Raw genomic sequence first — 14,891 nt, 5'->3', positions numbered from 1 at the left:
TAAAGTTATGACTCCTAGAGGACAAGAGATTTTTATGTGTTTGGGTGCTCTATTCGAACAATTTTTGCCGATTCGCGAGTGGAGTTGCCAAGATATCGTCATGGAAATATTTTTTTCTCAGTGCATTCAGCAGCAGTGAAGTGTTAGTCAAAAATGGTGCCATTCGGAGTAAACGTTCTTTTCTTAACTCAAGAAAAAAAAATTGGGGGAGCTCTGTTGTTGTTTCACAAAAGCCCTTTAAAACTGAACAAGTTGGAAAAATCGTAATTCTCTTTTAAAAAGCCACACCAACCCGTATTATACCGTTAATTTCAAGTCGTTTCATCAGTATTTCCTTCAAGCTCTGACGCCGGCACCCACTAACAAAGCGCGATTTTTTAATTCAATATCCACTATTGACGGAAAATGTTGTAATAAATACGTTGTCCAAATTTACAGCTACGCAGACCAGCCACCATTCCTCAGAAATTCCACTACAAAATTTTATCATGGGGAAAGCAACAGAAGGGAACGTAATTTCAGAACGTAGCTGTCTCAGTTTTACACCGATTGTTTGCCTATCAAGAATGTCGCACACAAGCTTCATCTCACACTGAGAGGAATTTGCTAATTTCCTTTTCAAATTGTGGTCACCTACGTTCCATTATACTGTTACCACATCACTCAAGTTGACATGTACTAATAGGAACTGGTTTTTCATTGGTATGTGAAACCACGTATAACCACTTATAACATTAAAAAGTTGAGCAAGTCGAGGTTAAGCTTTTTCACGAGCAAGTAGAGAAGGTGTGAGAGTTTGCAATTTCAAATTACGCGGTAAAACAGAAATGCGCGCCCCAGGGTTGAAGTATCTCCTTTATAAAGCATACACGCTGGTTAGCTCCAAGTGGCTAATTTAGAATTGTTCACCAAACGAGCCAGCTCCTTTTTTACTCGTTTGCTCCTTTGTTACCGTTGCCGAGCCAAACGGGCCACTAAAGTAATACGCGCTTTTAGGGCGGGGTAGGTTCGTGATTGAAGTATGAATCAACAAGCTGTAAGCGAGAGAAATAAAAGAAATTTGACGAAGAATGGCGAGAAAAAAATTATCATCGAGAAGGACTAGAGTTAGTGTTTTAAGAAGTCATCATGTGCCGGCATCCGACCAGCAACCATAATAAAGGATTGTCACTGGCAAGATGTGTTTCTGCCGAGGGTCTCCTGAGACTCAGCAGGACGCCTTTGCGTTCCCATCGGCGGTCTGTTTTTCAAGTTTTTAATCGGAACAACTCCACAACAAGATCAACCTTAACAAAACAATTTTTTCGGATAGCGTATTTCGTAACCTTTCCATCAATAAATATAGTTTACGGTAGTTACGCTTCAAACAGTACGTTGACAATTTCTTTTGGGAAGGACACCCGCGAAGGTATATTGTTTTCATCAAGATGTTAGATCGGAGACATGCGCAGTCGATTGCGTGTTGTATATCCGGGATGTTTGTAATGACATCACGTAGAATGCACGTGGAAATATCGGTAGACAGCCGTCCCGCTCTGCTCGAAATCAAGGGCACGATAGACGAGATGAGTTTTTAAAATAGATGTCTTAAATTGCTTGTGGAAGTATTCATCAAGGTCTTGAACGGTTTAGTGATGACTCTTAGAGGACAAGAGATTTTTATGTGTTTGGCTGCTCTATTATGCGAACAATTTTTGCCGATTCGCGAGTGGAGTTGCCAAGATATCGATCAAGTACTACTTCATGGAAATATTTTTTTCTCAGTGCATTCAGCAGCCGTGAAGTGTTAGTCAAAAATGGTGCCATTCGGAGTAAACGTTCTTTTCTTAATTCAAGAAAAAAATTTGGGGGAGCTCTGTTGTTGTTTCACAAAAGCCCTTTAAAACTGAACAAGTTAGAAAAATCGTAATTCTCTTTTAAAAAGCCACACCAACCCGTATTATACCGTTAATTTCAAGTCGTTTTATCAGTATTTCCTTCAAGCTCTGACGCCGGCACCCACTTTGACATTGAAACTACCAGTTAGTCTATTATTTCGACTATTGTCCGAGCAGTCAACAAAAGGAAGTAAAAAACAATGGCAATTAGAAAGTGCCGTACACGCTCGTCACCTCGTTCTCCAATATGACATTTTAGAACTAGAATAATTCCAGAACTTAAAAATGGTTTAGGCTACAGTGACAATCTTGAGATGTTTGTTGATTCCTCTTTCGTGGAATCAACAAACATCTCAGCAGGTTTCAGAGCGTGACGTGGCACCAAGATGGTTAAAGATTACATGTGTCACCAAGATGGTTAAAGATTACATGTGTCACGGTGGGCGCTTTCCATTTGACCAAACTTTTCGAGATTTCCGGTCAGAAATCGAATGGAACGGGAAAAGTTCCGCGATAAGTTTTCGAAAATTTAGGAATACGTTTTTAGTGTACCCTCTTAGATACGGTCGGACGCATTCCATTCGGCCAGCGAAAATACCGAAATTTTGAACCCGTGATTTTTGTTGAATGGAAAGCGACCCTTGTCACCAAAACCTGTCAATAAAACACCTTCATGTCAACAATATTTTATCATAAAGGTAAAACAAACATGACTTTGCAAACAAAGGAGTGTCAATTTTCGAATCCCGACAAATCCAAAAGCGCGCCATCCTAGATATAAGCTGATCGGTTTTGCACCTTTTTCAACTCCAAATCGCGAAATTCGATTCTAAGAAGGCACAATCGAAAGAATGTGATTATTTTGCGTCGATACAGCCCATAGACCACTTTCATAAATGGTTGCCGGATTAATATTCTTTTGTTTGAATTTAAATTTGCCCTTCTGACCTCGTTCTCCAGTACAAAATTCAAAAGAATACATTATCTCAAGCGAGGCCAGAAGGGCTTATTTAAATTTAAACAAAAGAATATTAATCCGGCAGCCATTTATGAAAGTGGTCTATAGAAGGGCTCGAACGAGCGAATTGCTAATGGTAAGTTTACCCCACTAGGGTAAACTTTACCCGGCGGGAAACTGAAACAAACAAAGCACTCTGATTGGTCAATTCGGTTAAAAATTACCCTCATCTGGTAAATGTTTTTAGTGCATATTGTTTTTGATAAGGGCACAATGTTTTAGACATGTGTTTTGGGAAGTTTCTTCAAGATGTTATTTATGTGCTCCTTGAGATCATTGAGGGGTTCTACTGGCACAACTTCATATTGGGTTAAGTTAAGGTCTTTCATTGAAGCACTTTCAGGAAAACACAGTGCAGGGACTCGCTGAATGCCCTTAAGCTCCTCCCTCAACTGGCTCTGCAAGGCTGGTTTTAGCAGACCATCTGTTGGGAGGTTTCGGCCTTTGCACTCTCTGATCATGTCATCCTTACTCATTTGTTGGAAAGGTTGCACGCCTCCATTCCTCCTTTCTTTGCCTGCTGGACCTGCAATGACTTTCTTCCTTGGCTCTTCTAAGGTGATTTGTGGGGCTCTTAGTGATGCTATGTGGTCAGAGTACTGTGTTGATGACAGTGCAACCACAGCAGCCAAATTTTCCACCCAACTACTCCCCACTCTCAACTTCTTGTGATGGATGGTCACCATGGAACATGCGACAGATTTCATTGATGAATACATTGTGGGAAGAGGTGATCTTTGTAGTGAGCTGTTGGATGTCCTCCAGGCGGGTGTCACTGTATAATGGCTGATCTTCGATGGTGTCTCTACACCTTGCCATAAGGTAAATTTGTGGCTTTTCCACCATTTCTTGGACATCCTTTCCCTCAAGCTCTTGAGATGTGTAATAAAATGCTGGATCATAAATTGCATTTACCGTCAAGAGGATATGGCCATGATTCATAACACTTGAGTGGTCTGACCAGATCATCAGGTGTCGATTTCGCTCCCATTGTTTTAGCGAGTTAACCAGTTCCTCCCTTGTTGTCTCACCACCAGGCTTCTCTTTTAACTCTCCAATTTCCTGCAAGCGAGTTTCCAGCTCTTTGTACGTCATAGCCTCGTAATGAGCCTCTGAGTGGTCTCTCACCAAACCCATTTCCTCATGTTCTGCTAAAAGATTTTTCCTGATTTCTAGTAGAGGTATTTTTCTGCCACTAACTGTGAAACATTCTTTCTTGAGAGTACCATTGGAATCCAATGTTAGCTTTTGGTAGGTGTTTGGAGCTATAATCTCACCCAAGCGGTATTCCCCATTTGCAATTTTTTTTCTTAGAGTTTCTCTTATGGCTGCACCTGTGCGAGGCACTGGTGTTGTGATCTCCCCTCCAAAGGCTTTGTTGAGCTGCCTTCTTGGAAGTGGGTTATTTTTTCTGAAGGGCTGGAAGATTTCCAAATTCTTGCCATTTTTGCTAAGAAATTCTTTCACCACCATGTTTCCTACTGTTATCTTCTTGGATACTCCATATTTCTTAGCCAGTGCAGAGAAATTGATCTGTAAATAAGGGGAAGTAATATTTCAATCTCTACTTAAAAACAGAATTAAAACAAACAAATGTTTGTGAACTAAATATTGAAGATGCAAATATGAAACCTTTTGTTTTCATTATAATTTTATTATTTATCTTTTCATTTGAAAAGTAAAGTGATGGGGAATGGAAGTAATTCTGGTCATTTGGCCAGAGAGGGGAGAGTTAGTTTATTGATACATGTATGAAGTTATTTGCTATCATGATTTAAACAAAATTTTCTTATTCCAACTGTTTTAAGTATCTTTATTTAGTTTATTCTCACCTTATCACCCTCTTTCATTGCATTTACTTCCTGTAGGAGACCATCTTTGTCAAAGTCAAGGGAACTGGGATCCGGAGTGTGACGCTTTACCTTTCGAAGGCCTGCCTCCTCGAGTGCTTTCCTCTTCGTAGTCCGACTTTTAGCCTCTTCATTAGTCTCCCTCGCAGCCGTTTTTTTTGGATGTCACGCAACGCTCTCCCAAAAGAACGGCTACTGACAACCGAACTACATTCCTTTCTCATTGTCCTTGCGGTTTGGTCGCGGTCTATTGAACAGACCAATCACATACCAGAAAATCTGAATGACGTAAGGTTTCACACGAAAATGTGGATATTGGGAGAAACACTGAGAAATTTGTCGATGAGAGCTCGAAATGTTTCACATGTTCATCGTTGTGCCTTGGTAAAGATAGAGTATATATTTTTGGGAAAACTTCTCACAATTTCGTTTAAACTATAGAATCTATGCTTAACATAGACGTCAACTGCTACGCCAACGACACAAACGCTAGATTGTTTGAGCGGTTGTTAAAGTTTCAGCGAGCAACTAAGAAAGTAGAAGCTAAAAACTGAACTGAAACTCTTTATTCGCACTATTTCAAGAGGTTACTACAGATTATAAAAGTCAGAATATATAAGAAACAGTAAATTACATCAATAATCAAAAGGAAATGCAAGACGCCTTTTAATCTAGGCCAAGGGCTAAACGCTTGCTTCGACCTGCAGATGGAATGATCAGGAGGAAAAAAGCGCCTGCTTGCCATCAACGAACCGGGCGAAGCTTCGAGGACACTGCAATTTAGGTCGGCCAACGTCTCCTACACTACTTAAAGCGGTGTCAACCAAAGATAATGATCAAAACACAAAGTAGGTTAACAATAAGCTATAACAGCAAGTTGAAAATAATTTTCAATTGACTCAAAACTGTTTGGAAGGGAAAAACTGTTTCAATAAACTGCTTTTAGTTGAGACTCAATTGATGCTAAACCAGATGGTTGCAGGCCCACGATGTTCTTTTCTTCTTATTGGCTTGCTTCGAAGTAAATTAACTGAAAAAATTAATGGGAAATGGTAATTGGATTACAAATAAATTTTTTTATGCAAAATACTCGTCATCTTCTCCCTTTTAGTTTTTCTTATCATCAAGGAACGAAGTTTTATTTTTCGCGACTCCCCAATTTGCTTGTAAAAGATCGATTTATTGGCAGAGAGACAAATTGAGAAAGGTATCATCATTTTCTTTTTCTTGTTCTGGTATAGTTCGGATGACTAAAACATGATTCATCTCTGTATGATACAGTTGATAAATTGTTGATGATGTGCTGTGTATAGTTAATCTTTGATGGTGATCATCATCCATTTTATTTCTGTTCAGAGTTTTTCTGTTCCATTGTTGTGCTCCGTCTTTTCGCTTTTCGATGATTCTTTTAAAAATTATTCTGATAACATGAGAGGCATTCCGGTCTAGGGATAGCTACGATAAACTTTAGATGATGATAGCGATAGTATAATTTTCGCTGTATGGCAAAACTTTACCAAGTACTTTGGCTCTGTATGCCCTATTTGTAATTGATGCTTCATGAATTAGCATTAATCTAGGTCTAAGTGATCGTCAGAGTTACATCATTTTGGCCCGTTCAAATGTTTCACGGAAGCATTTCCTCGTAAAAAAGTTATTGAAAGAAAAAGAAAAAGCAGCGCCGGTAAAAATAGAGAAACGATTTAAAATATGTAGATATTTAGGAGATATCTTGCAATTTTGTGGTGGTTCCTTTTTTGTCAAGAGACTGACACTCAAAGTGTGCTAGTACACGTATCTATTAAAAAGACCATGTTGGATGTTTTTCCTCTCAGCACCTGCCAATTGAATTAACTATGATGCATTTCGTTTTTAACGCTTCTGGATTCTTCACTACTTCTAAAAATTTTGAATGAAAAAATAAAAAAGGGAATCGATTAACTCACAAAAAGAAAACTAAATCAAGCAAAAAATTAAAAAAAGAAAAGAAACAAAGCGAAAAAAAAGAAAACAAAAAACAAAAGAGAAATAATATGGCCACTTTCATCGGTAACATGGTCAAACACGAGCGGGAGTGCTTGATATATTAACGATTTCCCGGATCCTGTAGGCAACTTAACAAAAACATCTTCTTTCTCGACTAAAACTTTTTTAATTGCAAGCTTCTGGTGAGCTTTAACCTCGAAAATTTTGAACTTTGACGACGCTTTGCGAAAAGCTCTTTCAAGCACCGCCATTTGTCTTGTAATTTCCACCTGAGGATCGCGGTAGAAAACGATATCTGATTGGACGAGTGTCAAAAGGTGAGTCTGGCGCGAAAAGGTTCCTGAAAATGGAACCCGAGCTGTGATTGGCCAATTCGGAGAAAGGAATGTAGTTCGGTTGTTAGCAGCCGTTCTTTTCGGGGAGCGTTGCGTGACATCCAAAAAAAACGGCTGCGAGGGAGACTACCTCTTCATGGGACTCAAAATAAAGAGATTTTCTTTGTAACTCTCTCTGTTTAAATGACTGTCTCGTTCCAAGCATGGTGTCACGGTCAACTTTCGACCACTGTTCTTCAGCACTGTTTTTGAATCGCCTAGCAGTTTCTCTTCTTTCCTTTTGTTTTTGCACTTTATTTTTTGCATGTGTTAGTCCAATTTCAGGTACCTTTGTTAAGGCATCAGCAAGGTTGATATTGTAGAGATTCTTGAATGGCTCATTAATGTTCAAATAGATGCTCTTTGCAGTATCCCCAATGGCCTTCTTTGAAGGTTTTACAGACTTGGTTGTTTTTGTCAAATTCCCTGCTTCTTTTGTGGATGTAGCTACTGAGTCAGTTCCTTTTAGTCGATTAGTTTTCAGAGGGAATTGTGTCTGAAAAAGCAGATGATTCACTTGGCATTCCTGGCAGTTCGAGATAGAATGTAATCCCTTCATAAGAGCTGACAGCGATTTCCATGCAAATGAACTGAAGTGATGTAAGTATTTTGACTTGCTTTGACCGCGCCATTTTTTAAAGTTTTTGAGAAGTACGTGCAGCCTTTTGTCGAATGTGTTCTGAGAAACAGCAAAAGCTTCTTTGTTTTCAAAAAATGTACTCAAGAACCTCTGTAGACGAGTGCCCTTGTCGTAAATAACCTTCCCATTCTCATCATTAACACTGTTCCTTGCAGCTACACGCGCGAAGCCACAGTTAAAAAAATCCCGCAATAAAAGCCGCGATGTTTTTCCTTCAAGTTAGCGACTCTTCAAATCCTTCGTGTGGCAAAAGACGTTGAATTTTCAGCTGAAAAGCCTTTAAATTCCTTCAGACAATGTAAAACGGTAATTCTGAAGGTGTTTCGTTGAAACCAATTCAGCAAGATCGAAGCGTATGTTTACCCCACAAAAAACTCAAGTTATCTGAACATTGCGCCAAAACTCGAAAGATAATTTAGAACAGGAACATGATATCCTATTATTCTACTAGCAATTAAGGTTTTAGGAGTCAGAAGTGCGCGCAAAACTCCGAGAGACAGTTAAGATTTCTTTTATTACGAAAGTTGTCCTTCATTCAGAGCGTCGAAATCTTGTTATCTTTACTTCTTTACTACGTCTCAAATTTAAGTATATAGAGATGAAAAATACCAGTTTTGCATATAAATAAATTTAACGTTTTCATTCAGCAAAGTTCCTCCTTAATGACACAAAAGAAACGAGAAAAACAACTTACAAACTTTATGACCCTTCCACTGCAATCTTGTCCGCCATCTTGGAAAGGCTTTGTTGCTATAGCAGCAAGAACATTCTCTCGGTTCTAGTTTTCCGAAGTCTAGGCCGCGCTTTCAAATATGGCGGACACATCGAGCTGCTAGTTAAGTATTAAAAACGTTGGATACACCACTTTACCATCGTTCAGACGACGGCTTTTCTATTCTAAAACCAGAAGGCTATTGTAAGAAACTAGCAATCAATCGGGGATTTTAGATTCCATCTCAAATGGCCTCATGAGACACCAATAATTGAGTAAATTGCCGTTCATCGAAAAAAGAATGACAATTTCACACTAGCCAACGGCATTTTCCCGGATTCCCCGACTAAGCTCAAAAACACAGAACATAGAAGGCCATTCCTGGATGCTTTAACCGTGATCTGATGCCGTAAAAAGTGGTGTAAACTTGAACCAAAGAGAACGGAGACAAATGGCGCCAAATTAAAGCACTGAAGAACGGTTGCGTCACGTGACCCACAGAACCGTTTTCTTTCCCCATGGATTAGTAAGCTTTTTATAAAAGAAAGATCAAAGAATGCTTAAATATTATTTTCCCAATTTTTTCCTAATTTTTAGCCTTTTTTAATTCTGCCCCATTCCTTAATTCACGTGAGTCGTGTTACAAGAAAAATACAACGCTTTTAGCCAATAAAATGCGCCTAATTGCGATGTGTTTAAGGGAGACGACATCATAAAATCATAAAATCACCAGGCTCCGGTTGTTCAGAGGGCGGGTAACGCTATCCAGCGGATAAATCGCTATCCAGCGGATAAGTGTTACCAAAACGTACTGCGCTATCCACTGGATAGAGATTTATCCAGCGTATAGCGTTACCCATCCTTCGAACAACCGGGGCCAGGTGTTTTCAAATGTTCTTTGAGGAATTATGGTCTTATATTAGTTTCAAACCCAAAATTTATCATCTCACCTTTCATTGGAAGGTCACTCAAGGACTAAAAAATGGAAACGTGGCTTTGGATTCTTGGCTGGTCTCTTTCCATTATGACAATGACTGGAAATGGATTTATCATCTTCCTCGTTTGCAGAAAAAGGCGGCTTCGAACCAAAACCAACGCAATTATAGTTTCTCTTGCAGTAGCAGATTTCTGTGCTGGGTGGAGTGCTTTCCCCCCGCTTTTCGTCTGCGAGATGAAGAATGGATGCGAACCTAAGGCCTTCGTAGCTGACGGGTTGGATTTTTTAAGGTGGCTACTCATGTACGCGTCTGTGACAAACTTGTGCTGTTTAGTCCTGGAGCGCTACATTGCTGTTGTAAAGCCGTTTCGTTACTTGACTTTTATGACGCGCAGACGCGTTTTCCAGATGATTGTTATCTCTTGGACTATTCCAGTTGTTGTGATCTTGGCTTTTTTACTAAACTGGCTTACTTTTGATGACGCTCTGCTGTTTAAAGTTCTGACATCGATTCTCATGGTTTTATTAGAACTTTTGCCGTGTTGCGGTCTAATCTTCTGCTTTTTATCAATGTACTATATTATTAATAAACACGAAAGAGCCGTCCGCATATTAGCAAAACAACTCCGCTTTAACCAGCGATTTTTGTTCAGAGTCCAGGAGAAAGCAGCTGTAAAAATTATGGCAATTGTTATTGGTTTGTTTCTTGTAGCGTACTCATTCGCTTTGCGATGTAGCTTCCTACACATTTTGAACGATTACGAAAAACCATGTGACGATCAAGAATATAAATTACCACTGCTTGTAATAAACTCCGCCATTAACCCCGTCGCTTACGCCGTCTTTAAGAGAGACATAAACAAGGAGATAACACGGTATATTTGCTGTGTCATGTGTAAAAAAAGAAACCACATCGAGCCAATTCATGAAAACAATTCTTTCATCCTGCGCAGCCATAATGCTTAACACGTCAATCCAGAGTAGCATATTTCGGAGAAACCGTTCTTCTCCACCAGGATTTGTCTTCAGCTATGATTATTTGTTCCACGAATTAACATTTATTACATAAAATAAGATAAGAAAATAAAACTATAGATAAGGATTCGCTTACGGTGTGTCAGTACTCATTATCGAAAAGTTTCGAAGAAAGTCATGAATTGGGTTTTTATACAAAAGAAGCTTTTTTTATATAAAGAACGAACTTATTTTCAAACATTTTATACACCATTCTTAGTAAGATCGATGATCTCGTGAGACTCACTGCTGTACAAATCAATAACATCTGTTAAACTCCTGAAGAGATAATTTTAGAGATTAGAATTGTCGGGTGCCGCTGAAAAGAATTATAAAATGCTTATGATTAAACTGAAAATATATCTGCCATCAGCTAATTGCAAGCTAAAAATCTCTAACTGGTTCTCTTGTCAGATAAATTCAGGTGACTTGATACGGAAAAGGAAAAAATTCACCCTGTGAATTGGACACATTTAATTTGCTGTGCTTCGTCACAATTTGCCATGTTTGGACAGAGGAAATTGTTGAAACTATCAGGTCCATCCCCTTCCATTCCTTTTTTACGTGCGTATAATGGTTCATTTCTTTCTAATACCCAGTTGTCTTTTATACTAAAAAGTTTTCAAATGACGCTTTTGAGGCAACACCTGCCAAACTTTTTTTCTCATATGAATCTTGAGGCCTTGGGGGGCCGTTTCTTAAGTGACAAGTAATGGACTTCCGCCTAATGTTTTCAGCTATTCATTCCTTTTTTTCTTTATGTCAGGTGACAAACGAAAATAAATTCTCAACTTCTTTCTCTCAACTCTTTTACCCAGACTTTTTTTTTTTGCTATATTATCCCAATTGGTATTTTTCTCTACACTAGCGTCTAGTGATTTATCGAAAAATCGAAAAGGAAAGAAGTTCTGTGCTGTTTTCATATAAATATCTAATTTTTTTCCCCAAACAGGAACTGATATGAATATCAGATGAATATTCGGTAATTCTTCACTAATGAATAAAGGTCGGTGTAATAAAGGTCGATCATTTTTTTACCATGCATTATGTCTTCAGTAAAAAGGTGCAGTCATTTCCATGATATGGCAAGTCTCTGGACAGTTATATGTGTAAAATATATATATGTGTTTTTATCACAAAATGAAAACCTGGTTTTCGATTCACCTTTTTTTTTCATGACAGAGTCGTTATGATGTCATCATTGCATACGTAAGACATCAAAAACGTTCATTCCAACTTGTACTCGCAGTTTTGATAATTAACGCTACACAATTTTTTCACACACACACACACAAAAAGAAGAATTGCGTGCAAGGAAAATATCTATTTATAGCAAGAACAATATCTCCATCTAATTAAAGAACCTGGCAAGCGGCGGGATGATTGCCCCCTGATAGACACTTCTATAAAGGAGAATTCATAAATATGAAATTAAAAAACTGCCTCGTGCAGGCATTATCGTTTCCCTTACTGTTTCTGATTTCTTTGTTGGATTGAGCTCTTTCCCTTCGTTATTCTTCTGCCTGGAAGGGAGTGATTGAGACGAGTTAACTAACGATTTTGAGAACTTATTCCCGTTCGCCTCCGTCGTAAACCTGCGCACTTTAGCCCTGGAGCGTTATGTTGCCGTCGTAATGCCTTTGAAATATTTGACTTTCATCCAGTCACCGCGTTTTTCTGGTGTTTTTCATCTCTCGGGCGACTGTTTCTAGCCAGCGCTCAATATTTAAAATACTTATTTTGATGAACATGAATCTTTGGCTTTTCCTCCTTACTGTCCTTTAATCCTTTGCTTCGCTTCAATGTTACATGTTGTCATCAAGCTGCCTGTGTCTTAGCAGAAAAGCTCCATTTCAATCATCGAATTCTGTTCAAAATCCAGGAAAAATCTGCTGTTAAAATGATGGCAATTGTTATAGGAATTTTCGTTCTAGCGAACGCATTCGCTTTACGATGTGGTTTTATATTTTTACTTAAAAAAGGAAAAACATGAAGATATAACTAGATACCTCTTCTTATTTCAAACCCTGCTATGAACGCCATTGCTTACGCCTTCTCAAGCCGGATATCAAGAAGGTGATGACAAAAAATATATTCTGTGTAATCACTTCTTCTATTGAGTTTTCTCATGTTCCCTCCTCCTCCAAGGAGAAAGAGATGTAATTCAAGTAAAACTACGACGAAGGGTATATGTTAATGTCCGCTGTCATCTTAGATCCTCAAGTTCAGGACGCGCCTTACAAACCATGCAACTAATAATTGACACATTAAAAATTTTACTGTCTGAGTGAAAACCATATAAAGCCCGGCCAAATACACGCAACATTTCAATGCAACATCTCGCAACGTTGTTGTGCGTAGCTTCGGTTGCACACGTTTGACCACCCTGTACCAGCATTGTGCAACATGTTGTTAGATGCTGGACCGAGTTTGAAATGGTCAAATTTTTGTTGAAACATTTTTGGAAGTTGCAAGATTGAGATGTTGTTCCTTCACAACATCTCATAACACAATCCAACAATTTTGAGAGCTTTGAATTTGTTATGTGAGAAGATGTTTTAAATTCTCTTCCAAATTCACCCCTACACACGGTACTTTCACTCTTTTTGCCATTCCCCCAATAGTTGATAGTATTATATTCATTATTGCACCTTTGAAATTCCTCTAATGTCAAATGAGTAGAGCTCATAAATTACGGAGAAGAGTCCATAAGTGATTATTAGCTCAATCTCATGAATAAATAATTTCAAAGGTATAGTTTTAACCGGAAGGAAAAAAAGCAAGAACAGCAAGGATTAAAAAACGCTAAGTTTATTGACTAATTTTCTTTTGGGTTAAGGCAGTCAATCATCAATCGGATCAAATCCTTTGTTTTAGAATGATATTTGTTAAAGCTATAAAGCTTGTGAGTTCGTTTAGCCTTCAATTTTTTTCTCGCACGTTTCTTGACAGTTTATTTATGTATAATCACCCTTCGCTTACAAAATGGAAAGTGGGTTTTGCACTCTTGGCTGGCCTTGTTCCACTCTGACTGTAACTGGAAATAAATTTATCATTTTCCTTGTTTGTAGAACATGGCGGCTTCAAACCAAAACCAACGCGTTTGTCGTTTCACTCGGTGTGGTAGATGTTTCTGCTGGGCTGAGTACTGTTCCCCCAATTTTAGTTTGCGAGAAAACAACTGGATGCGATCCTGAGGCCCCTTTGCTAACAGGGTGGATTATTTCAGGTGGCTATTCATGTACGCTTTTTTGTGTAGGTTAGTCTTTGATCGCTACTTCGCTGTTGTGCAACCTCTCAATTACTTATTAGGGACTTTAACCAGTCAGGACGGCAACGCCACGGAAGACGTCGATTAAAAAATGAGTTTCTACTTTAGTTAGAATTTCGAAAATGGCTGCATGTGTTTACCGTCTCATAGAGCACCAGACCTCAAACTCAACATATCGCATAAAAGTAGCGTTGAGTTCCAAATGTAAATTAAAATAATTTGCCGCCGCGGTTTCGCTTCGCAGACTACGCAAATTTGGGTGATTTCACGTTGTTGTTTTGAAAGGACGGCTAAGAAATGTACAAAGTTTTAAAATGCACGTGCTGGGCTATTGTTTTGCCAATTAGATCTCTTGCTTTTCCACGTTCTCGTTGCCGTAGCCGTCGTGGTTTGCTTAAAGTCCCTATCGTTTATTACGCGCAAACGTATCTCTATTTTCTTTCTTGGACCCTCTCAATTCTTTTTGTATGTCTCGATGTTGTAATAATGCTCTTAATTTTTTCTTGGATAATCATGATTTTCTAACAGCCCTGCTGAGTTGTGGTCTTATCTTCTGTTTCGGTTCAATATTACAGGTTGTTTATAAATACGAACGAGCCGCCTGCATCTAGGCGAAACAGCTTCGCTTGAATCATCGATATTTGTTCAAAAACGCGGAGAAGTCTATTGTGAAAGTGATGGGAATTGTTAGAGGCCTATTCCTAGTTTGTTCTACATGCTCTCTGCGATGTAGTCTTATATACATTATGAAAGAAGAACAACCATGTAAAGATAAAAATTTAAATTGCGTCTGTTAGTTTTAAACTCTACCATCAACCCCGTCACTTACGCTCTGTTCAAGAGGACCACCCTTGTTTTCAGAGGATACAAAACGAAAACAGGAACTTCACACAAACCATTGAAATCAAACCAGTGACACAGGGTCAAGTCCTCGCAGCTCTCGATTCGCTGAATACAAACAAAGCCACCGGCTCTAATGGCATCCCTTCCAAGGCCTTAAAAATTGGTGCCGAGGAATTATCCGCTCCATTAACAACCTTGTTCAATTCTTGTATTGACAACAATGCATGGCCCTGCGAATGGAAGTTTGGGAATTGGGCTCCAGTATACAAAAAAAGATGACAGAAATGCAAAGGAAAACTACTGGCCCATAACACTCTTACCTTGTGTAAGCAAAGTTCTTGAGAAGCTGGTTGGAGCGCAGATCAACAC

At 38.8% G+C, this 14,891-nt stretch overlaps 1 protein-coding gene and 1 pseudogene across 1 annotated transcript; one reads left to right on the top strand and one right to left on the bottom strand.

The window, feature by feature from the left end:
- Positions 1 to 2,946: 2,946 nt before the first annotated feature.
- LOC148741539 (uncharacterized) lies at positions 2,947 to 4,910 on the bottom strand (annotated as a pseudogene).
- A 4,267-nt stretch (positions 4,911 to 9,177) lies between these two features.
- Positions 9,178 to 10,504, top strand: LOC148741538 (octopamine receptor beta-2R-like). The gene has a single exon (XM_088741931.1). It carries the CDS (start codon positions 9,440 to 9,442, stop codon positions 10,358 to 10,360), a length of 921 nt encoding a protein of 306 aa, XP_088598057.1. The 5' UTR covers positions 9,178 to 9,439; the 3' UTR covers positions 10,361 to 10,504.
- The last annotated feature ends 4,387 nt before the right edge of the window (positions 10,505 to 14,891 follow it).

This window comes from Stylophora pistillata, chromosome 1 (genome assembly GCF_964205215.1).
Source record: "Stylophora pistillata chromosome 1, jaStyPist1.2, whole genome shotgun sequence".
Taxonomy (NCBI): domain Eukaryota; kingdom Metazoa; phylum Cnidaria; class Anthozoa; order Scleractinia; family Pocilloporidae; genus Stylophora; species Stylophora pistillata.
The sequence above is the reverse complement of the archived record's forward strand: the minus strand, read 5'-3'. Positions and strand labels throughout refer to the sequence as shown.

Bases quoted from the DNA above. Each gene is read 5' to 3' on its own strand.
- LOC148741538 (XM_088741931.1), top strand. From the start codon at position 9,440: ATGGAAACGTGGCTTTGGATTCTTGGCTGGTCTCTTTCCATTATGACA.